General features: G+C 43.2%; 1 protein-coding gene across 1 annotated transcript; it reads left to right on the forward strand.

The window, feature by feature from the left end:
- Positions 1–6,829: 6,829 nt before the first annotated feature.
- Mat1a (methionine adenosyltransferase 1A) lies at positions 6,830–24,080 on the forward strand. The gene is made up of 9 exons (XM_052734379.1): positions 6,830–6,923; positions 11,128–11,205; positions 12,728–12,850; positions 15,859–15,971; positions 16,361–16,504; positions 21,501–21,719; positions 22,808–22,990; positions 23,284–23,417; positions 23,978–24,080. The coding sequence occupies exons 1-9, from the start codon at positions 6,830–6,832 to the stop codon at positions 24,078–24,080; spliced, it is 1,191 nt and encodes a 396-aa protein (XP_052590339.1).

Below are 24,080 nucleotides of genomic sequence, written 5' to 3' on the forward strand. Positions count from 1 at the left end.
GGACATATTTTAAGTTTCTATAAATTTAATAAGGTTGGTGAAGACCATATTCAGTTTTGAAAATAAGACCACATTACATTTAGTAGCTACAGCCACAGTGATCTTATTTCAAAGTGACTTCAAGGATGCCTCCAGATGTCTAGTGGAATTCACAGTTCTCAACACATCAAAGCAATACTGTAAGTGAAAAGGTTTAGAATTGAGAGGTGACACCTGAGTCCTTAGTATAACATTTAATAAATGGATTTTTGTACGTTGATTCATAGATTTGGCCTAGTAACTTTTCTCCTTGAAAATACTGGAAACCCTTCTAGAGTAGAGTTCTGCTAGCTGGACAGAGTCCATGGATGCACTCATAATTCCTGATGCTCTCACACTGGGCATGCATTGTCTTCCTTCCCACTCCCCTCACTGTGTCAGCTTGGTTGGGAGATGAGCTGGCCAATCCTATCCTGCTCTTCCATCCCACCCAACTTTGTGTTTTTTTCCTCTGAAATTATTGGCTAATTCTAAACACACCCATGCTCGTTTTAGTTTTGACAGAGGTGGAATATTTATCTTGGTGACTGTGTTTACTTATGCAAGATGAGCATTGTTGACACAGTGATACTAACAGGCTCCAGAATATTGCTTAGTTAATAGTCATCTATTCTTAAAATCCCTTGTAAACTTGCTCTTCTTGCCAGAATTTGGGATTACTTTTACATTTTTTTATTCATGAGTTTTAATTCATACTTCTTGGAGGCTTGTTAAATACATCCTCACACACTGATAAGATGTTGAGTTATCATACCAGAGAATACCAGTGTCAGCACAGTAGGGAGGCCACATGAGATCACTGAGAGTACTCTCTGAGTACTCTGTTTACACTGAGGTCACTCTCACCCAGGGCATCAGCACTCACCTCACACCTATGCTGGACACATTCTGGCAATACACAGTATTTGTGTCTATTGCCATTGTTATTTATTCTGGAATACTGCATATTTATTCAGTCTGGAAAGTTGGAAGTCACCCCTGAATCTTCCTACTCCCCTGCTTACTATGTCCTACAAAGCATCAACTCTATCCCTACTCTCTGACTGTACCAGTTAATTAGCTCCTCCAGGGCAGTCTTGTTTAGTCCAGTTACCTCACATAGCTGTAGCCAGCAACATTTCTACAGGCAGCTGTATCTGATTACATTCCATGCATATTGACATAGTTTGTTTGAAAGCCTTCATGCATTCCTCTCTGTCATCAAGATAAAGTCTAAACTCCTTATAGGACTTATAGAGATCTTTGTGATGTGGCTTCTGCCTCCTTCTCTGATACTCTCTCTAGCTGTTTACTAGATCATACCCCATGCCCCAGCTTTAAAGCACCCCTGAAACATCCCAAAGATTCCTTGCATTTCTGTTTCCTGGATATAGTGCCTTTTCTTCCTATTGCATCAGGTCCTTCTACTGTAAAGAGCCTACCACTGGGTTGGTCTACGGCAGCTGTTTAATTCACATTCAGAGAATGAATAGAATGGAAGAATGGACGATGAATGGATGTCTAAATGGCCACTTCAGAGACAGGCTTCCAGCAACACAGATTTCTACTTAAATCCTGACTCCCAGTTCTGATCTGGCTTAAAAAGGCTAAGAGCCAGCCTGGCTTTCTGATAGAACTCTAGACATAGAGTAATAGTTATTAGAATTGTGAGGGTGAGTCTCCTTCTAGAGAATCTGATTTAATTGGTTGAGGGTTAACATTTTGTTCTTCTTTCAAAATCAAACTCTTTGGTTGTCAAATTGCCAGGTAATGTAGTTTAGAACTTTAGCCTTCCTCCAAAGTTTTCTCTATAAGAAAGACTCAGGAAGGCAATTCTTAATTTCAAAAGTAGTTGCTGATTTGTTCTATGACTTAAGCATCATGTAGTATTATTTGTTTCACTTCTTAATGGATGATAATCATAGCAAAAGGAGCATGAGGCAGCGGGCTGTATTATACCAGGACCCCATGGTATGGTGTCACCCACTGGTCCTTATCATCCTAATTAAACTAATCTAGAAATTGCCCCAACAGGAATCCCCAGAGGTTTGTTCCCATGGTGATTCTAAATTTCATCAGGTTGACAATTAAGATTAACCATTACAATGCTAGCTCTTGTCAACTTTATACTTAGACACATCACTTTAAGCCATAACCTTCTACTCCTTGTCCCCATAGGCACATGGGCATCTCATGTCACAAAATGAACTCAGTCTGTCTTAAGTTCCCACAGTCTTTAATAGTTCCAACACTGCTCAAAAATTTTAGTTTTGCGTGCAGAATTTTTTCTAAAATCTAGCAAATTTCTTAACTATGAACTCCTCTCAGTCAAACAATCAAACAAGAAACAAATTTATATACTTCCAACATACAATGGCACAGAATAAATAAATATTCCCATTCTAAAAGGGAAGAGGGGGCATATCAAAGACAGATAACACAAAAGCAAAGCAAACTCCCAGCATGGTGAACAGCAAGTCATGTAGTTCTATCTTCAGTATCTAGGGCTCATAACAGAGTCATCTGGGCTCCAAAGGGCTTGGGTGGCCTCTATTTTCTCTAGCCTTGCTGCCTATAGCACACATAACCTCTCCCTTGAGCCAGCACCACTCCATGCATGCAACATTACACAGTGTGTATTCCTTGATTCTGGTATCTCCAACATCCTGGAACCATCATTGTAACTTAAGCTTTACCTTTACAACTTCACACAGTCTCATTACAGGATTCCAACTCTTATGTATGGTTCCTTGCCTCAGCAGCGCTCTGAAATTGTGTTTCAAGATCTAGGACCACCTCAGTTTGCATCTTTATGTTCGAAGTACTATGTGGACAATGCTTCCAAGTTCTCTTGCTAGCCAACTATGGAGCCTGGCCTCCTCGGACTTCTGGTGCAGCAGCCTCTGTGAGTCTCCGTTTTTTGTTAGAAAATAAAATGCAGCATAGCAGGGATGACATGGCAGCAAGAGCCTGAGGCAGCTGGTGAGGTTACTTTCAGAGTCAGGAAGTAAAAAGGAATGCATGCTGGTATGAAACTCACTTTTATTTTCTACTTTTTATTCAGTTCGGGACTTCAGCACATGGAATGGTGCAACCCACATCTAGGGTGAAATTTCTCTATCTCAATTAACATAGTCAAGAAACTTCCTTATAGACTTATCCAGAGGTTTCCATGGCCACTCAACATCCCATTGAGTTTACAATCAAGCTTAATCATCACAGTAGGGATTTACCTATTTAGGAATTTGTTCAATTCTTCTAGATTTTCTAATTTATTGGAACATAAGGTTTCAAAATATTCTTTGCTGCTCCTCTTGAATTCAGTTGTATCTATTTGTTTTAATATCACTTTTGGTTTTAAATTTTATTAACTTGAATATTTTTTCTTTCTTTATATAGCTGTTTGTCTTATTTAACTTTACAAAGAATTAATGATTTATTGACTACTTGTATATTTCTTTTCATCTCCATTTCATTACTTTACACCCTGATCTTTATGATTTATTTACATCTCCAAATTTCAAGTTTGATTTGTTCCCATTTTTCTAAGACCCTGAGTTGCATCATAGGTTATTTATTTGAGAGCAGCCTCATCTTATATATAGGTGCTCATAAACTTCCCTCTGAGAACTATAAACAAAGTTTCTTCAGGGATTTGTCAATTGGGTTTCAGAGTTGAAGGTTGATCCATGGAAATGAGGCCTAATTTGAGCCTTTTACATGTTGAACTTAGGTTCTCAGTGGGGTTGGGGGGCCATGAGGACAATTCTTGCATAAGGGAGACCAGGACAGCCTATGCACAGGAAAGATTCAATTCACATTTAGTTGGCAATTTAGAGCTATGAGGTCTTTGTGAGGTTGTCTGTTAGAGTAATTATACCTCTGCCAAGATCTGTTAATTCTTTCTAAAGAGAGTAGACTGAAGTTGCTATTTTAATTTTTGGGTAGATTGGTTCTTATCTTATCTAACTAATAACATTTATTATGGACATTAAATCTTTAGCTGATTAGGCATTGCTAAGACCTGCCTTTGTTTTTGTTTGGAAACATCATCTTGCTATGAATCTAAAACTGGCCTCCAACCCACAATCCTCCTGCTTCAGCCTCCTGAATGCTTCAGTTTATAGGTGTAAACAGCCACACCTATTTCTATTTTATATTTTACCAAACCATGCTTATAATGAATGTATTTGTGACAGCATTATTGTGATGTTAATATAACTGGAAAAGTAAAAAATATTTAACCATCAGGGAATGAACAGCCAAATAATATACAGTACATTCCTACTGCAGGATACTGTTCAGGTGCTAAAAGAAATATCTATGTGTATGTAGAATATGAAAAGAGGACTATACATATGATATGGAAAAGAGTGAAATGTAAATATATGTATGTAGATAAACATATGCACGTATAAAATGTTCTATTTTTGTTCAGAAGAATACTATGCATACATGCATAGCTTTTTTAAATTATATTTGTTAATATTTATAACTTCATATTGCTTTCTAGCAGTATGTTAAAGTCTCATCATGTCTAAATGGTCTAATCTCATTCTTAGCGGAATTCTATAAAGCAGGTAATTATTTTACCTGCTGTAGAACTCTGGAGACCCACTGTGGGCTGCATAGTATGTTGGAGAAAGAACTGAGGCTCCAGCCCAGAAGCCCACACTTTCAACTGCCATACTCTGTGATGTGATTTATTATCATTTATTCTATGAAAGAACATGAGGCATCCTTGTATGTAGTGGCCATGTTGTATGCAGCTCACACATGAGCTAGGCTGAATAAGTTGCTTTCAAGATTCTTCCCTCATTCTGAATTGGTGTTCAGGCTTCAGAAACCTCCTGCACACACTTCTGAAAGTTCTACTTCTCTATAAAGGATATCTTCTAACTGGCACCCTCTGACCCATGATGTTATTACTCATTTTGGAGTTCAAAAGAGAGTTGGCTTGTTTTCTGTCTTCTTGCTGGATTTAAGACCTTTGGTGAATTCTTGCTTTAGACTTCAAGTCACCCTTGAAGCAAATTTATAACATCATTGTTACAGTTTTAGCTGCTAGAGTAACCTAGGTCTACAGTCCAAATTAAACATTAGCTTGTACTGTGTCTAGGCTTCAAAGTAATGTATCCAAAAGAACTTTACAAAGAGACAACGCTGTTGAAATATTTAAAGTACAAACAGGAAAGTTCTGTGCTTGCAATGAGAAGGCCATTTGATCTAAAATCCCAGTCTGATTCTTCATTTGTCTGGCCCTTCCCAGTAGCCCTTTTTACTCCCCACTTTTAGCAATCATGTGCCTAAGCAAGTCAGCTCCCTCTTTGTAAAGTGCTTTTGATGGTGTGTATACACAAGCTGTCTCCTAACATTCCATATTGATTTCATATAGTTTGAATTCCCTAGAGCGACTGTGTTCACTAACTAACCTCAAGGTTTGGAACACTAGAATTTGTGCCAGGAAAAAAATGTTTTAAGTGCTTGTATGAGTGCAGAGGAGGGGGTTTTAGTCACTAAGATTATTTTTGGGGGGTCATCGCTTCCTCCTGCCTTGTGCTTCCCACAGTCCAACTTGCATGCACAAAGTTTTGGTTGGTTACTTTTTATTGTGTTCTAGAAGGAACTGGTTTCTCCCATCCTCTGTGATTTCAATGCCCTGTTTTTCAAAGACTGTAGGTCCGAGAGTGGGAGAAAAGCTGGGGACAAACACTATCATTTATGACATAGCCAATTAAGGATATCCTCAATTCTGCTTACTCCTGTTCTCAGGCAAAGCAAAAATAAACAAGGAGTTATAGGAACAGGGTGTTGATGAGCGGAACAGAACTGAATACATGCAAGTGTATCACATTGCGTGATACTAGACCTGAATACCAATTTCTACATAATGGGTCTATTTCTCAAAATTATGTTTTTAAAAAGTAATGATCTTTGTTGCCTGGATCACCCTCCACCACCACCACCAAACACCTTGCTAGTTAATTTTTTGCAGGCCTCTTAGAGACATTGATGGTTTGGGTGATTTCTTGTGGCAGAAAAAATGCCGGCTTCAAACGCTTTTCCTCTAACTAAAATGCATCTGTTGTGTAACGCTACAGCTGGTTCAGAGTACAGGTGCTTGCTCTTGGCTCCTGCTCTGCCCTGAGGAGGTAGAGGGGGTGAGCCCAATCCAGATCAGGTGTGGGGGAGGAGAGGCACGCTCACAGCAGAGACCACAGTGTTGCAACCTTAGCCCATACCAAATCTCTGGGAGAGTTTCTGGCTGCCTGTATGTCTCTGTGAGTAACTCCAGGCCCCCAACTCTCCAGAGTGGGATGTTAACCCTGGAACCACCCAGAGATCAGGTAGGTAGCTGAAGGAAGTTTGAGAAGCACTTTCTGTCTGAGAGTCTACACATCGTTCTTCTCCTTTCATGGACTACAGGCTTCCTATTTGAGACATCAGAACTGAAGGCTGAAATTCCTCAAGGTAAGAAGACTCCCCTCACAGGAAATGGACTCCTCCAATGTCCTTACATGATTATTCAGGCACTTTCACTTTTCCATATATAGGAGTCACCGGGGAGCAAACTGTGACCGGCAGAAGGAAGTGACACATCTGTATTCCATCCACTCTCTCCCTCTTTGCCCATCCTTACCCTGTTCTCACACGCTCATAGGCACTTAGGCAGACGTCATCTCCGTTACTCTGCCAAAGACCACCCTGTTGGTTTTGTAGGGAGAGGAAAAAAGAAAAAAAGAACCTGCAGGCAAAGGTACAGCATTGAAGTTGTCATCTTGGAAAAGTGAAGGCGAAAAGGGTGGACACAATGAATGGACCTGTGGATGGCCTGTGTGACCATTCTCTAAGTGAAGAAGGAGCCTTCATGTTCACATCAGAATCTGTAGGAGAGGGGCATCCAGGTAAGTAGGTTGTCCTGAGCTCACAGGCAAGCCTGTCATCCTCAACCTCTGCCCAGGGAGTCACTTTTACTAGATACCTTAGAAACAAGGTTCATCAGTTACTGTAGACTCTCTCTGAAAGAGTGTGAGCTAGTTGTAAAGCTGTCACCCATCATGAAGCCTAGGTCCATGATGCTGCCACTCAGCATCTCAGCAGCAAGGGCAGGTTGCTATATACTATGTGTATTAGCAGAACTAAATGAAATAATATACTTTTGAGTAAAGCTCTCATCTATTATCTATTATCAGTGACCTATTAAACTCAATGGAGGATAGTCCTCAAGTGGGAGCAAGTTTTACACATAAACCATGCACAGATTAGAAAGGAGTAGCCCTGCATTTTAACTGGTGTTGAGACAGAGTTCCAGACTGCAAGGATCTCAGAGATGCTTTCTGACACAACTATAAACTTCCTAAAGATCAGTGATTCTCAACCTGTGGGTCATGTCAAATAACTGTTTCACAGGGGTCATCTAAGACCATTGGAAAACACAGATACTTACATTGCAACTCACAACAGTACCAAAAGTACAATTATGAAGTAGCAAAGAAATTTTTTATTTTGGATTTTTGAGACAGGATTTGTTTGTGTGACAGCCCTTGCTGTTCTGGAACTCACCTTGTTGACAAGGCTGGCTTCAAACTCACAGAAATCCACCTGCCTTTTACTCCTGAGTGATGAGATTAAAGGCATGCAACATCATGCCTGGTTAAGAAAATAATTTTATCACTGGGAGGCAGGGAGTCACCACAACATGAGAAACTGTATTAAAGAGTCGTAGCATTCAAGCATTGTTTTGGTTCTTTAAAGGGGGATAGATTGTGATATAGGGAAGCTAGAGACAATTCTCAGTAACAGGACCGTGAGTCAGAAGTTCTGATTATAGGACATAGGTTGTTACACTTTGGAGTACAAAAGCATCACCCTACAAGACTTGATGAAGGCAAGGGCTGGGACTTAACTCCCACAGTGTCCAGTTGGATTGGTCTTGGTAGATCCTTAAGAATTCTAATTTCTAACAGCTCTAGGAGGTGCTGCTTCTGCTAGTGTGGGACTATCACATAGAGAACGACTGTTCTGGGAGAACTCTGGGGTTAGGCACACTGATATGAGGACTTAAGCATTTGTTCGAATTTATTTTGAGTGTTTACAGTGTGTGTTAACTTATCACCAAGTCCAATTTTTCCACCGTTCTTCTTTCTCCAAGAGCTTTAACTTGAAACTTGATTTTTGACTTTTCAGTACACTACACCTGTGTGCCTTATCCCATGGCTCTCAACCAAAGGCAAAACTGGCTGTCTTCTTCCAGAAGCATTTTGTTATGTCTAGGAACATTTTGGATTGTTACATCCTAGGGCTTGGAAGCAAGGTGCTCCTGGAATCTGTTGGGTAGAGGCCAGACATGTAGCTAAATATCACACAAAACATGAGAGAATCTCCACTACCAAGAATTGTTTGGCACAAAATGTCAATAGTGTGACTATTGAAAAACCTTGTATCAGATCATTTAGCGTGAGGCTTTCTATTCATTCTATAATAAATAGATGTTCTCATCATATTTCTTTATAGATCAATTTCCAGATCTATATATGATTTTAGATACATCCTTGGTACCTAACACATACTGGGCAACTCCATAGTTTCTGAAAGTCATCTGTATGTTGGAAGAACCTACTCTGCCCAGAGAAAGTGAGTTCTTTGGCATCCAGTTGCTACTTGTCTCGAGTGTGGCCCATTGTGCATAGCAGAAATATGCTTAGTAGACAGAGCATGAAAACTTCTGTCAGTCCACTGACTGTTTTGCCTACTTCGTGGTCTCACTCTCAAATTTGTCTCATTTGTCATTCACTTTCCACTGTATAATAAGTGTCCAAGTAAGTTGGTTTCCGCTAGTGTTCAGTGACGTGTTTACCATCCATGGCTGAATTCTCCCACATCAGAAAGATAAAATTTTCGTTTCTTATTAATCTTCCAAGAGAGCTACCATTGACCGTCTTAAGCCTACTGATGACAGAAACTTTGAAAGCCTGAGCAGACTTCTCAGAAAGAATCCCTTCCAGGAAGGTAGTTCAGTAGTATAGAGCTTGCCTGGCATGTGCAAGGCCCTAGAGATTTGGTGGCTTCACCCCCAACAAGAAAAAAAACTTAACTGTAGTCCCAACACTTGGAATCTGGAGAAAGAGGGTTAAGACATCAAGATTACCCTTGGCTATATAGCAAGCTCAAGGCAAGCTTCATGTGTGACTTGGTCTCAAAAATCCCAGATAGAGGTAGGAGGGAGGGGAGAGAGGCAGGAGGTCCCTCAGGGATAGGAATTATCAATCAGCTCTCTTGATGAGCTTGTTGGACTCTAACTTCTCCCCACAGTTGTATTACCCTACATAGTGGTACCTGTGTGAGCTGAACCCTTTAAATAAATAGGATGCCCGGATGTCTGTCTGTAGTTAACCTATGGATAGTTTCTAGGCATCCTGGCTGGTCAGCATTGGCCACCATGTAATTTATTTTAGGATGTCAGAAGGCCTTTACTGATAGGAGTGGCAAAAGGTATGGACTCACATGTACCTGGATTTAAAATCAGCATCTGCCACTGACAGGAGAATGGATAGAACAATTCACCCTGTGTTTCATGGTCGTTTCTGAAGGAAAAAAATAGAACGCTTACCTTTAAAGGCAAATTAATCAATATCTTAGTATTTACTTTTGAGAGCTAAACTTCTTGACTCAGGGCCTGAATTCTCAAAAATAATCTGTTGGGGCAGGAAAGATGCTCATGGGTAAGAGCACTCACTGCTTTTGAAGAAGACTGGGACGTGGTTCTCAGCATTCACTCCAGCTTCAGGGGACCCAACATCCTCTTCCAGATGCCATGGGCATCTGTGCTCCTGTGTGCACATTCTCAAGTTTGTGTGATTACACACACAAATTTCCACAATTAAAAATAAATCTTTACAAAAACAGTCTTTAAGAGCAGATTCTCGGGGAATTTTGAACATTAAGTGAAAGACAATATTCACGGAATAGGAGTCTCTCTTAACTCTCAATTTGTTAATAGACACACTTTAACTGGAAAGCAGAAGTGAATTTGTGCACAATGTCACTTGGTGATCTACATGTTAGATCATGTGAATCCTTTAGGACAAATGACAGAATAGCGTCAGTTTCCAGCTCCTGCTGAATCTTTGTTGGTCCCATCTTAGTCCAGCTATCCGGACACCTGAATTGTAGGAGGCTGAGTGACCAGAGGAGGATCTGAGAGCTTGTATTAATGTTCTGCTGAACAGCAGTGGTGCATATGGCTTGCCTGTGGTGTTCTCACAGATGGCACCATCTGCCTGGCTTGTGTTTTGCATCTGATTGATTGTCTCTATGGAGCCTTCAGGATGGTATTTATCTGGTCTTACCACTCAATACCTAATCCTACTGATGTTATGAAGGATTTTAGACTATATTTATAACTTTTCTAGATGTTAGAAATAAGGAATAGGTTTGGGGAATGAAAAACTTTTTGTCATTATGTGAATTGCTTTGACTCTTAGAAGAGCTGGTTTTGAAATGTATTTTCCTTTTAAGAAATTCTATGATTTTATGTAATGCATGTAATCCAAAATGAGGTAGGAATTAGAAGAAATTATGAGTCCAAAATATTTTTCATTTCTGGGAGCTCATGAGGCCTTACATCTAGCCAAGGAGCTATTATATTGGCCACTAATGGCAGCTAAGGGAGGGAAGATCGTTTTTCTTCTGTGGTTTAGCCACTGGCAAGTCTGTCATGCTTCAGTAAATAATACCACATTCATGCTCATGCCGGCAACCCCAGTCAAACTAAGTGGGTCACCAGAAGAAAACAGCAAAGTAGTAGAAGGGGATCCTAAGAAAAAGTTCAGAGGGAATGGAGGGGCGTGAGAGGGTAATGGGAATTGAGTATGATCAAAATATATTATATACACATATGGAACTATCAGAGAATAAGTAAAAATTTCAAAATCTACAAGGACTATTCTGATAAAATATTTCTCATTTCTGACATTTAAAAAATATCATTTTTATCTTTATAGGTAGATTTGATAGGCGGACTGATAAAAATGTCAAATTATTTTAGCATTTAACTTTGCCATGCTTAACAATGATGTAATCTTACACTTAGTGTTTCTTCTTATCCAGATAAGATCTGTGACCAGATCAGTGATGCAGTGCTGGACGCTCATCTCAAGCAAGACCCCAATGCCAAGGTGGCCTGTGGTAAGAGACAAGCACTCTTATTGCTGGAGAACTGAGTATGTTGGACAGAAAAGTTCATGGTGGACATAAGACCATAGATTCATACTCGTCGGGCCCAAAGTCAATGTCCTCCTGTCTGCAGGAGATTTCTTCTTTAAGTGACCTTCTTGTGTTGTATCAGAGAGGAAAAACATTTCTAACCATGAAACAGATTTAACTAGAATTTGACATTAGATGTCATCACTATCATAAGTAGCAGAGGGCTGAGTGGGAACATGGCTTTCCTAACATGGGTTTCATTAGGAGTGAGGGAGCCTTTTTCAAAGTTAGATGAATCTCCCAGAGGAAGTGAAGAGCTCGAAATACTCGAAGCTGTCTAGAAGCTCATTTTGATGGCTCTGTATGTCTGGAATCTCCTCTGATTTTCTTTCCTAGTTTGTGGTATGCCTCAGATGTTAAAATAATTTATGCATCCCATTTACCAGCAACCAAAAAACTGCAGTTCCATCAACTGTCCATAACCACACCAACAGCTTTCCAGAGGGTTATCATTGTTAAATAAAGTACTGAGACCCTTGTCCACACCCACACCCTCCAATGTTTCCTGGAGGTCCATGTAGGCAAAATACCTTTACTGTTGTTTGTGGGATAAGTTCTCCAACATCCAATCTTTGCTTGATAGAAGGGCTTGGCACACAATACAGCCCTTGACTCTAAAGCTTTGAAGGCCCAGGTCCAACTTCTGACTTTACTAATGGGGCTACAGTGCTGGCTACACCAGGATCTTTGCAGTAGCTTATGAGGCAGGAGACCTCAGTATGGGGACCAGGGTCCACTGTCAGGGTCTGTGCTGGTCTCTCCTCTGCACAGACCTTCCTTCCTTGTCTAGAGACGTCTCAGACTATGTCATGTATGCCAGGTCCCCATGCTACTCTGAGGGTAGATCTCACACTGATAGCTTTGAAATAAATGGTAGCACTTTCTGGAAATGCCTGTCCACACTAGCTTTTTAGTTAGGGCTCTTGCTCCAGTTCTTAAAGATTCCATGAGAGCCTCTGGCAGCAGATATTCATGCAATTCCAGTTTTTAAGGAAAAATTCCTTCTGAGAAAGTTGGTTTGTCTTGATCCTCGGATCAGGATTCCACTCATTATAGCAGTGTGTGTGTGTGTGTGTGTGTGTGTGTGTGTGTGTGTGTGTGTGTGTGTGTGTGTCTGTATCACATGCATTCATCATGCTCATTATGAAAGTTACATTACTTGAGACAGGTTAAGTAGGTTGTTTGAGATAACAGAAGCAGTAAATACTTGGCACGAAACTCAAATATAATTGATTCTTCCCAGAGCTTCATTCTCTGGCAGCATTTGAAGATGCTCAGTGGTTAATGCTGGAGTTGCTCTTTTTGTTGGCACAGTTATTCTTTCTTAGAAAGTACTCCTCATTGAAGCCCCCAATGAATCTTTTCATCTCTGTCTTGAGAGGTCTAGACCTTTGAGCTTCTGTCTGCTGGCCCATGACTGTTACCTGCCCTTCTTCCTTTCCAGAGACAGTATGCAAGACAGGTATGGTGCTGCTGTGTGGGGAGATCACCTCAGTGGCCATGGTTGACTACCAGCGGGTGGTGAGAGACACCATCAAGCACATTGGCTATGATGACTCTGCCAAGGGTGAGCATGGGCTTGCTGCATCTGTGTGCTTGTAGGTCTCTACTGAGTGCTTCTGTTTCCCATAGGGAGTCAAGTCTGATCCCTCAGTTTTAGAAAAATACAAATTCTGTCAGGAGGGTAAACAGCCCTTAACTCATCGGGTTCTTTGGAGAACTGCAGCTGGCGGGGTCAGCATGTATCCATCCACTATTGACAAGTCTCATTTAAGGTCCTGCCTTCCTGGTGCTGGCAGTTTTGAATGGAACTCCTAATGAAGGGAGCTGCCCTCGAGTGACAACACGCTCCATGCCAAGCACAGGTGCTAGTGTCTATATATGTCATCTGACTTCATCATTCCGGAACCCCTGGTGTGTTTCTTATGCAAATGAGGGTATCCTGGCTTAGAGTATAAATACAGTGAGATGCCACCAGAGCAGGTAGGTGCTCCTGTACTTTCTACTGAGCCACACTGCATCTCACTATAGATGTGGAGAATGAAGCCTCATTTTCAAGCACGTGGGCCTGGTCACAGGTGAAGGAGACAGGGAAGCCCAGGTTAGCACCCATGCCAGGTGATGTAGGAGCTGAGACCTAGGGAAGAGGTACAGGCCAGGCAAGGAAGTGAGGGGATGAGGAAGTACCAGGTAATACAAGCAGAACTGAGGGCTTTTCAGCAGATGTCACTACTTAATGCCTGGGCAGGCCAGGAAACCACCCAGCCTGGGAGTACATCAGAAGACCCAGGGCATGAGCACCTGTTTGCAAAGATGTTTTGGTAGAGCTTCCAGTGCCCTTTATCCACACCAGCTTCCTGGATTGGGCTCTGACCTCAATTCTTAAAGCTTCCACTATAGCCTCTAGCAGTAGATACCCATATTATTCCAGTTTTAATTTTTTTCAGATTTATTTATTTAAAGAAAAATTCCCTTTGAGTTTCTGTTGGCTTTCTCTCAATTCCCAGAGGTCACTGTGAGAAATATGTTGACCTTGAACAATCACAAGAAAGCCCACTTCTTGGAGGTTGGAGGTGTTTTAGAATGGCTGGGAAGAGAAAGAGTACATGCAAGTTAATTCTCCCACTTAAGATGTAAGGGCTTCATAGAAGAAACTTATCGTCCCAGAGAACAGCATCTTGAGATATTACCACATATAGCCTTTCCCCATTATACTCTAAGAAAACAGTTTATTTATACACATTTAGACCTTATTCAAGACCAAACTTTGCTTTAGATAGCAAAGAAAATTTCCATGTTCTTTAGAAAGGGCCAAGTGAAAGAGCTCCACTCTGACTGAATTGTGCTTGGTTAACCCTAGGAAGATTTATTATTTAGAGTCAATGATTAGGCAAAATGGAAAAAGTCTTAATACACAGAGCAGAGCCCTTTGGCACCTCTCTAAAGACTATTCACTGATTTCTACATCAAAAACATCCACTGGGGGATGGTTGGGGTAAGGGGAGGCAAAGGGCAAAGATGACCACGTTTGGGGTAGAGGTACTGCTTGGCCTCAGATGACACACTGTGAGGTGTACTATGTGAATCTGTTTTCATCTTATGCAATAAGGGAGTGGAATTGCAGGAGTAAAATGTCCAGGGACGCTAACTAGGAGCCAGTCAAGTTTGGGTGTGTGGGGAGGGGCCAGAGAAGGAACATTCTATCCAGAGATGCCTAGGGGAGGTGGCAAAGTACTTAAGACTAGCCCTAAGTTTGTTGTCTAAAGGAGTTCTGGTTCCATGACAGGGGTTGCTGTTAGTGAGGCTTCCCTGAGTTAGCACCCAGAATGCCAGAGGTGGACCCTGAACTCTGTGCTGCAGCTTTGAAGAGGGGGTCTGGGCCCCAGAGGTTTAACTTTTTTATTTGTCATAGCACCCTAGATCTAGGAATCTCGCTAGATGGTTCACACACATGGTGCTTATTATTCAGGATGTGTGTATACAGTAAATATACATACATACACACACACATACACACATACACACACACACACACACACACACACACACACACACACACACACACACACACATATATATATATATATATATATATATATATATATATATATATATATATGGGTAAGGCATGTAGTTGGGATTCTAAATGACAACATTGGAAAGACCCTTGATTTTCAATCAGTGCAGGGATCGAAAATCCTTCCCTCTCTTTCTTTCCCCCATCCCTCAGTCCTCCATCCTTCCATCCCTTTCTTCCTCTCCTTTCCTCTCCCTCAGACAGGGTTTAATGTAGCCCAGATTGACCCAAAACTCCATATGCAGCCAAGGATGGCCTCCTGCCTTCACTTACAAGTGCTGGAGTTACAAGCAAGCACCACCATGCCCTGCTGGTGCTATGATTTTCAAGGGGATTCTGGAGGGTTCCTCTGGGATATCTAGAGAAGCAAGACTATATATAGGTTGCTCACCTACTTGTCAGTCAGAGTGTCCTGGGTCCTATCTGGTTTGTGTTGTTGTGGGTTGCCATATTTCTGTGTAGGGTATACTTTTTTAACCAAGGTATAATTGGTTATTATATTTTTATTATATTTATACTACATTTTAAATTTGTCTGATTTTTAAAATATTTTTATAATAAAAATTTAATGAGGGTGAGGATGGAAAGTACATTTAGCCTGAAAGAGTTTTCAAATAATGATTCTTTTCAAAATGGAGTACCTAAATAGAATATTTTCATCTTAAAAATAGCATGATCCAGGTATAATTGACCACTTTCTAATTAGATTCGAGGCTAATTTAGATTTATATTCTTAAACTATATATATATATATATATATGTATATATATATATATATATATATATATAGTAAAGTATATCATGAAGAATCTTCTCTTTTGAAAGAGTTCTACATGACCATGGAAAAGAATATTAGGTCTTTCAACAACCTGGGCCTCAGCTCTGAACCAGAGGCTATGCCCCCCAACACTAAATACAACATCAGTGATTGAGAAGTCCACCAAGAAGCTTATAGTCCTATCTTGACACATGTCCCCACTTGGCTTGCTTCTGCCCAGGCTTCGACTTCAAGACCTGCAATGTGCTAGTAGCTCTGGAGCAACAGTCCCCAGATATTGCCCAATGTGTCCATCTAGATAGAAATGAAGAGGATGTCGGTGCAGGAGATCAGGTATGTCAACTGTGTGAGGGATGGACCAGTGTGGTTTGTTTGGACTGTGCTATGATCCATGAGAGGAAGCAAGCTGGGTTAATTACACTGTTGGGTGGTCTCATCACTATATAGATCCAGGAAGGATCACATCCGCAGTAAGTTGAGCACTGATTGCTACATGGCAACACTGTCAGACTGTGTGGTAGAAGGCTGTGCTTGCTAATGACAGATGTTGATTGTCTCCTCCTTCCAGAGTGTTTGGGGTCAGAGGCAGTCTTCCCATTCTAAAATGCACAGTACAAAGTGTTCTGTAGGGGGTACCCCTCGTAACTGTTGAAGCATCAAACAAAATATGAAACTTGTAGAACGTTACTGCTCTGAGCTCTAAGGCAGGTGTCCTACTCCAGGGTCTAATGTTCGGCTATGCCACAGATGAGACAGAAGAATGCATGCCCCTCACCATTATTCTCGCTCACAAACTCAACACCCGGATGGCAGATCTAAGGCGCTCTGGTGTCCTTCCCTGGCTGAGACCTGATTCTAAAACTCAGGTGAGTTGCATCCATCACCTCCTGCAGACATCCCTACAGAAACTTGAAGTACACCAAATCATTTTGGTTCTGGCCATATTTATTTTGTTTTAAATTCATTCCTTTACGATTTCACAGCACACACACACACACTGTGCTTGATTATGTGCCCTGTTATCTTCCCTTCTCTCCCTCCAACTTCCATTAAGCCCCTTCTTTTTTCTAAGAAGTCTCCCTCCCACTGTTGTTTTTATTTGTGCGTATAACGCACTGCATTTAATTACAGTTGCTTGCATAAGCATGAGTAAGGGGTTACTTACTCAAATAAAGGTAACTTACCATTTATTGCCTATAGCTCCTCAGGAAGAGTGAGGTGTTATGTATGAGCCTGTCCTCTGTCTATAATGAAATATTGATAGGCCCAGCCTTGGGCAGATGTCATGCAGATAGTCAAAGCTGCTGTGGATTCATGAGTGCGATGCCATATCATATGCAGAAAACAGTATTTCACAGCTCTCCTTCCCATCTTCTGACTCTTCTCCCATTCTCTCCACCTCCTCATGCACCCTGTTCCCTGGACTTTCAAGAGGGTGATAGAGACATCCCATTTGGGGACAGGCACTCAGCGATTACTTACTCTCAGCACTTGGAACAGCTGTGTCTTTGTATTGCCATCACCTGTTGTAGACAGCATCTTCTAGAACCAAGGCTTATACATCAGCAGTTTAAGAATATAAATCTAAATATTTAGAAGGTATCATGTCTATTTAGTAAAGTAACAGGTCCCTCCTAGGGCCTATGTTTCCCCAGCCATGGGCTTTTGACCAGGTTTTCAGTACCAGGCATGAATTCCCTCCTGTGGAGGGAGCCTCGAATCTAATTAGAAAGTGGTCAATTATACCTGGATCATGCTATTTTTAAGATGAAAATATTCTATTTAGGTACTCCATTTTGAAAAGAATCATTATTTGAAAACTCTTTCAGGCTAAATGTACTTTCCTTCCTTACCCTCATTAAATTTTTATTATAAAAATATTTTAAAAATCAGACAAATTTAAAATGTAATTTTTATTTTTATTTATTTATTTTTTTAGCATGTGTAGACTCTGATGATTCTTCAGTTCCTACTGCAGACTTATGTCTTCACCAGTTTCTGTCTTTTTGTGCACACAGGTCTGGTCTCCCCACCTTGAGCAGACTGTCTCTCTGGGGCCCCTTTCCGTGTCTTTACTTCTCATAAAAGGCTTTACCCTTGATGTGTCCAGTTCCAGCGCTGTGGGCCCTGACCTTCCTCTTCCCAGTCATGTGGAAATCTATTTTTATTTGAAGGACAATGATGATGCAAACATGAGCACACGTGGAGCTCCCCTATCACTCTTCAGTCCCCTGATGGCCTTTGGCCAATGGCTGCCTGCCCGGCTCCTGTTCCATGTTCCAAAGTGTGTTGCCCCAGGGTCTTGGCACATCTTCTCTCCCTCTCTTCACACACTTGGCTCATCAATCTTCCATCGTGGCCCCTCCAAAACAGCAGCCCCATTTCTTACTCACTTTGAAAGCTCATGTGCTGAGAGCCTACCACATACTGCTCACTGTCACCTTTCACTCAGCTGAGGACTGCACAATGGGTTTCCCAGTCCTGCTTGGCGCGATCTGTCTCCATGGTACTGGTATCCTGTGTTTCCTCAGATGGGCATCACTCTCACTGCAGCCCAGCCTTTCCTGGAATGGTCCTCATTCCACCCAAGTCAGCAACGGTACTCTATGCCCCCAAAAGGTTCTCCCTGCTTAAGAACTGCAGTTAATTTTTCCTCTTCGCCATCTCTTCAGAATTTTTTGTAAGTTTCTACTTCCTGTGAAAGGAGGGCAGAATTCCCTTGCCAACCCAGCATTCAGACTTTTATAATATTTCCACAATAACTTGCCTGCCCCCTACCTCCACTTTACTGACATCATTCCACTTGGGTTAGCCTTGGATTATAGGGCTTACACTTCATCCTTCATCTTATTTGGGTTTCTTTTCTGGGGACAACGAAGCCCGTATCCTTGTGAATGTCACTTCTGACCCCCACTAGACAGTCTTTCCCTATCCTGCACTTGTGATTGGTGTATAAGCTTTTATGACCCAGTGTGGTAAATGTGTCTGTGTCTAGTTACTCCAACCACCCAGATGAGGTGGACAATGCACTAAGCAGAAGTCTCCCATTGTCTCCACCGAAGGCAAATGAGTGTGTGTATAGCCCCAATAGAATGTTGTCTTGGGTCTTCCTGTGCTATTCATATGACTCTTAAGGTGGACATGGGGTCACCTGCATCTCTTAGGTATTGTAGGAGGTTATGGGACAGGAGAGCTAACATGTAGACTGTTCTGGTACCAAAAGAAAGGGCTCAGAAATGTGGTGCTCTACAGACAAGACAACCCCAGAGCAGGGGTAGGAAAAAGGCAACAGGCCCCTTGAACTTTCCTTCCCTCTGGTAAGAGAGGAACAGAGGGAATTCTTTGAGACCAGCTGTAGTAGAAAAGGCCTCACTCATTTCCCCTGCATAAGAAAGAGGTTTACAAGTCTCAGTAGCACCAAGAAAGAGAGAATAGAGTCTAATAGGACTCCCCTCCCTGAGAGGATGCATTGAGTCCCATAAGGTGCCAATATTTATGCCTATCACAGGGGGCCATGAGCCTGCTCTAGTCAATGAGGATATGGGCCTGCTGGTGGCACTATGTGGGGCCTCTCAGCTGGCCACTGGAAAGCCCCACTGCCTCCATGGTCTGCGTCCACGCTGTGTCAGGAGAGTAGCCAGTGTCTTCTGTGGTCATTTTATAAAGGATTTCCTTTGTCACCTGTGTTGACTGTGACCAGGATGAGTCTTTCCACCTGAGCAAATTGCTGCTGCTGATATTGAGAATCAGGGTTGGCAGTCCAGTGGCTATTTTTGTACCAGGTCAGAGCTCTGTTTCCATAGTGTATTTTTCCCCATATCTGCTGACATGGCAAGATAAGAGCAGAGCATGGGCTCTTTACTCTGCCACCCTGTTCTAGGAGTTCTGCAGGGATACAGCATGGTATTTGCCTGGAAGGGATTGGAGACATCAGGGCTCAGTTGAAAACAGCCAGGTTGGAGAATTGCCTCAAGACTGAGCCCTTCCCAAATTTACATGAGGTGATACTGATCCTTGAGTTTGCCTCCTCCTTGGGAATCTGCATCCCCCACTCTAGCTCCCTCTTGTGGAGCCCTATATGTGAATAATTCCCATGTGTGGACAGTGCAGGATTTAAGGGTTAGTCCTCAATGATTATGCACTTGCTCATCTCACGAGGGTCAGATGGCAGGTGGCCAGGGCTCTTTCTCTTACTTCCTCTAGATCCCACTCTGTTGCTTTTGGACCAGCAGGACACAGAGCAGAAGTCTGATATATAGCCCATTGGCTATACTTGATCTTAGCCAAAAGACTGAAAAGTGGTAGATATCTTTGGATGACTGTCTAAGGCAGCTTGGGCAGGCAGAGTCCTTATTGCAGCACAGCCCCAGCAAAGCAGTGCTTGCTGTAGGGTCCTAACTGGGCTCTAGGATGGAAAACTGTTCTGTGCCTGCCAGTCAGTCAGCCAGATCCCCTACTTAGGTATTTGGCATAGGCACACTTCTGTAAGCATCCCATGCCCCTAAGCTCTGTAGATACTTCTCTGATGGGTACATATTGTCTCAGGCAGCATGGACCCTGTAGCCCAGCATATGGTTCATGGCCTTACATAGCAACTTTCTGCTAGACAGAGCCTTGGCTATAAATCTCTGAGTCACACCTCAGCAATCTTGTGTGCCATCTTGGTCAAGGTGTTTACACTCTGGAAGCTAAGCTTTGTTGTCTATAGAATGGGGCAGCAATGGTTACTAATCTTTTGAATGGCTTCTAGTATGCAAAGCTTGTTCACCCATTGCTGCTTTCTCGACCATCCTCATCTGCCCCAACCCCCCCCACAATCCTTCCACTCTGCAAACCCAGTGGGTCCTACCTGCTTTTCCTTGCCACCTAAGATATCAGGTGTCCATGCCCAGTGATGTGTCACTAGAGCACTGGGTCTCTAGAGAGCATTTTGTCTATGCTACAGTGGGAGTGACAAGCTTTGGTTCAGCCTGAGCAAGGTTTGACTCTTGGACATTTCACAAATCACACTGGCTGTGTGATGTCAGACAAGTTCTGATCTCTTAGTTTATTGCATATATAAAGTGTGTGTGTGTGTCTTAGATTGATGTCTTAGATCTTAATTGGTAATATACGCGATGGGCATAGAATTGGACATGGTGGAGGTGAGTGTTTTAGGGGTTTCCATGGCTTGCCCTGCCAGTACCTGGTAAGCAGGATCCTGACCCCCACCCAAGTGGACACCACTCTACCTTCTTTTGGCAAAGCCTCAAGACAATGGGGATTCAGAGCTTGCTGCCCTTCCAGCTCAACTGTCCTAACTAGAGACTATCAGCCTGTCCCTACAGCTGGCAGAGTTTGCTGGTCCTAATGCGCTTCCAGGATCCTTCACTGAGGGTAGAGGGCCATTTGCCAGGCTCCTCTGTCTCAGAGGCTCAATATATGCCAACAAATATAGCCTTGGTTAAAGATCCTTCTTGATTTTTCACATTCTAGGACAAAGGTAACCTTGTCTCTGCCAGTGACAAGTGGCCTGTGAATTCCTATGTTCACTCATAGAAGTGGGGGAGGTCCATGGGAAGTGGCAAGAGGGTTTTGGCTAGAGAGGGTCACTGGTACTAGCAGTCTCTGGGATAGAAGGAGAAAGGCCCAGTCATCAGTTGAAAGACAGTGCCATGTGTGTGTGCCTTATGCTGTCATCTGTAGTCCTGAGCAAATTAACCAATGTAAGCACATGTCATATTAACTCTCCAAAGAGTCTTTAAAGACAAGGGGACTCACTTGGCCCCTCAGGAGCTCAACCTGCCTCCTGGGGATCTGTGGCCAGCAACCATGCAGCCTTAGCTCAGGCCTGGGCCTCACAGTGTCTCCCTCGATGGACAGGTGACAGTTCAGTACACGCAGGATAATGGTGCTGTCATCCCTGTGCGCATCCACACCATCGTCATTTCTGTGCAACACAATGAAGACATAACCCTGGAGGCCATGCGAGAGGCCCTGAAGGAGCAGGTGATCAAAGCTGTGGTGCCAGCCAAGTACCTGGATGAAAACACCATCTACCACCTGCAGCCAAGTGGACGCTTCGTCATTGGAGGTCCCCAGGTGAGCATTTGTCTCTGGGGAAAGCCCTCTTGCTGGATCTTGATGACTAAACTGCTCGTGTCTCAGGAGACACTGATGACAACAGGTAGTTCTGTGTGGCTTAGCAGCGTCTGCCCATGAACTGAATGTACTCGGTGAACTTTGCCCTGCATTGAAGACACTCTGTGTATCTGTTAATATGTAAAAAGGGGGGCATGTCTATAGGAATCTCCCCTTAGTGCTGTCAAGCCCTACCACCCAGGCATTCCAAATGTTATCATGCCTGCCCACGGCCGCCATCACCTCTCCTTACTTGGTCAGGCACTCACTCATCTCTGTGGTGCTTTCTTATGGCTGACTTTCCCAGGCTGTACTTGCTGAACATTTGCTATGGGGGTCTCTAGCTATTGTAGACAGGACAACAGAACCGGAGTTTTATAAAAGCAGATATAGCTGTTGCCCCTTTCTCCTCTACGTACACAGAACTGGGGATATAAGGATTGGCAGAGCTGACTGTATTGTCCCAAGGCTGAGCCCCCATAACAGGTTCTGTGATCAGACAGTGTTGGTATGGGGAAGAAAGAAGGTTAAATTCCTTGTTTTCTTGAAGGATGATGTCTGAAAATCTAGATAGGTGAGTATAAAGTGTGGCTCTCTAAATAGGATTAGAGTAACTCACTGGATTCTCACCAAATTGTTAAAAATAGCTACCTTTCAAGGGGATTTCCTGAAATGCTGTTGCACAGAGCACATTGTAAAGTGAGCAACAGGCAGCCTTGGCCAGAACTGCAGCCCCAGGCTGTATTTATTGCAGTACAATTCCCACCATAGGTGGACTACTTCTTATGATGAACTCAAAAGGGAAGGTATGACCCCAGATGACCTCTGGCCCATCCCCTGCACTTTCCAATGAGGCTTTGACTGCTTGCCTGATTCCCATAGCTGGTCAGTGCCAGGACTGGGACAAGAGCTGTTGGTTTCTGCCTGATTAAAAGGGGCCTTTGAGAATGTCTGCAGGTGACTCAGGGCATCCTCTCTGAGGGCTTCTGCCCCATCCAGCATTCAGAGCCACTGGTTCTCATCTCTTTTCCGTTTGTTTCCCTCTACAGGGGGATGCAGGTGTCACAGGCCGCAAGATTATTGTGGACACATATGGAGGCTGGGGTGCTCACGGGGGTGGTGCCTTCTCAGGAAAGGACTACACCAAGGTGGACCGCTCAGCAGCTTATGCTGCCCGCTGGGTGGCCAAGTCCCTGGTAAAGGCTGGGCTCTGCCGGAGAGTACTTGTTCAGGTAGGTTGCCCCCACTTTGTCCTTGCCGAAGACCCCAGCCCCACCTGGAGTTAGGAGATACTGGCTCAGTGGGAAGGCCCCCTCTTTGCCATTGGCTGCAACTCTGCATATATTGCATTGACCACTATGGCTGGCCCTGGAAAACTAGGGAAGGAGAGAGCATACCCGAAGACAGAAGGGCTGCCAGACAGGAGAGTTAGGGGTCCTGTTAGCAGAAGAAGTGTGGTCCCTGCTGTTCTGCTCTGTGAAATCTCTCTGAGGGCCTCAGTCCCTGACCCAGATCTTTCTGGAAGGTGTCCTATGCCATTGGTGTGGCAGAACCACTGTCCATTTCCATCTTCACCTATGGGACCTCCAAGAAGACTGAGCGGGAACTGCTAGAGGTGGTGAACAGGAACTTCGACCTCCGGCCCGGTGTTATTGTTAGGTAAGTGCTATCATGCTGCTGTCACATGGGACCTTGCCACTCCTACACCCAGGTGGACACCTGAACAGAAAAGGATTTACAGTTTCTTACAACAGGAGGGTTTCAAGTCCTGGCCCCTCAGCACAATGCCTGGCACTGAGGATAGTCCATGACCCCAACTTGGGGTATCTGGTTTTCAGCTGAAGGAGGCCCAGCAGACAATGTCCCTGGTGAGGCCATCTTTGAGCAGCTGTGGAATCTCGGGCCAGATGCCTAGGAATCCAGTAGGCAAGTCCGTTCTCCTCACAGGCTCTCATGGCATCCTTATTTTCTGGTTCTTGGCTGTGAGAGCACTGGCCTAGGCAAACCAATGGAGTAGAGAAAGTTACTTCAGGTGGCATTCAGATCCTGGTCTGGGTGTGTTAGTGCTCAGCTGTCTCTGACTTTGGAGTTCTTAACCTGAACAGGACGGGGCTGTGGCATAGATAGGGTGCAGGTATGGGTGGGAAAGCTCTCCTTGGACCACCCCTACAGCCTACCCTTTCCCACTTAAAAGTGATCCTTGCCTCCTCTGACTGCAGGGACTTGGACCTGAAAAAGCCTATCTACCAGAAGACTGCATGCTACGGCCATTTTGGGAGAAGCGAGTTTCCCTGGGAGGTCCCCAAGAAGCTTGTGTTTTAG

The sequence above is a fragment of the Peromyscus californicus genome, unplaced genomic scaffold (assembly GCF_007827085.1).
Source record: "Peromyscus californicus insignis strain IS unplaced genomic scaffold, ASM782708v3 Scaffold_12__1_contigs__length_115047231, whole genome shotgun sequence".
In the NCBI taxonomy this organism is placed as follows: Eukaryota; Metazoa; Chordata; class Mammalia; order Rodentia; family Cricetidae; genus Peromyscus; species Peromyscus californicus.

Bases quoted from the DNA above. Each gene is read 5' to 3' on its own strand.
- Mat1a (XM_052734379.1), top strand. From the start codon at position 6,830: ATGAATGGACCTGTGGATGGCCTGTGTGACCATTCTCTAAGTGAAGAA. The intron at 11,206-12,727 runs GTAAGAGACAAG...CTTCCTTTCCAG, and splicing joins CAATGCCAAGGTGGCCTGTG to AGACAGTATGCAAGACAGGT. The intron at 23,418-23,977 runs GTAAGTGCTATC...CTCTGACTGCAG, and splicing joins CGGCCCGGTGTTATTGTTAG to GGACTTGGACCTGAAAAAGC.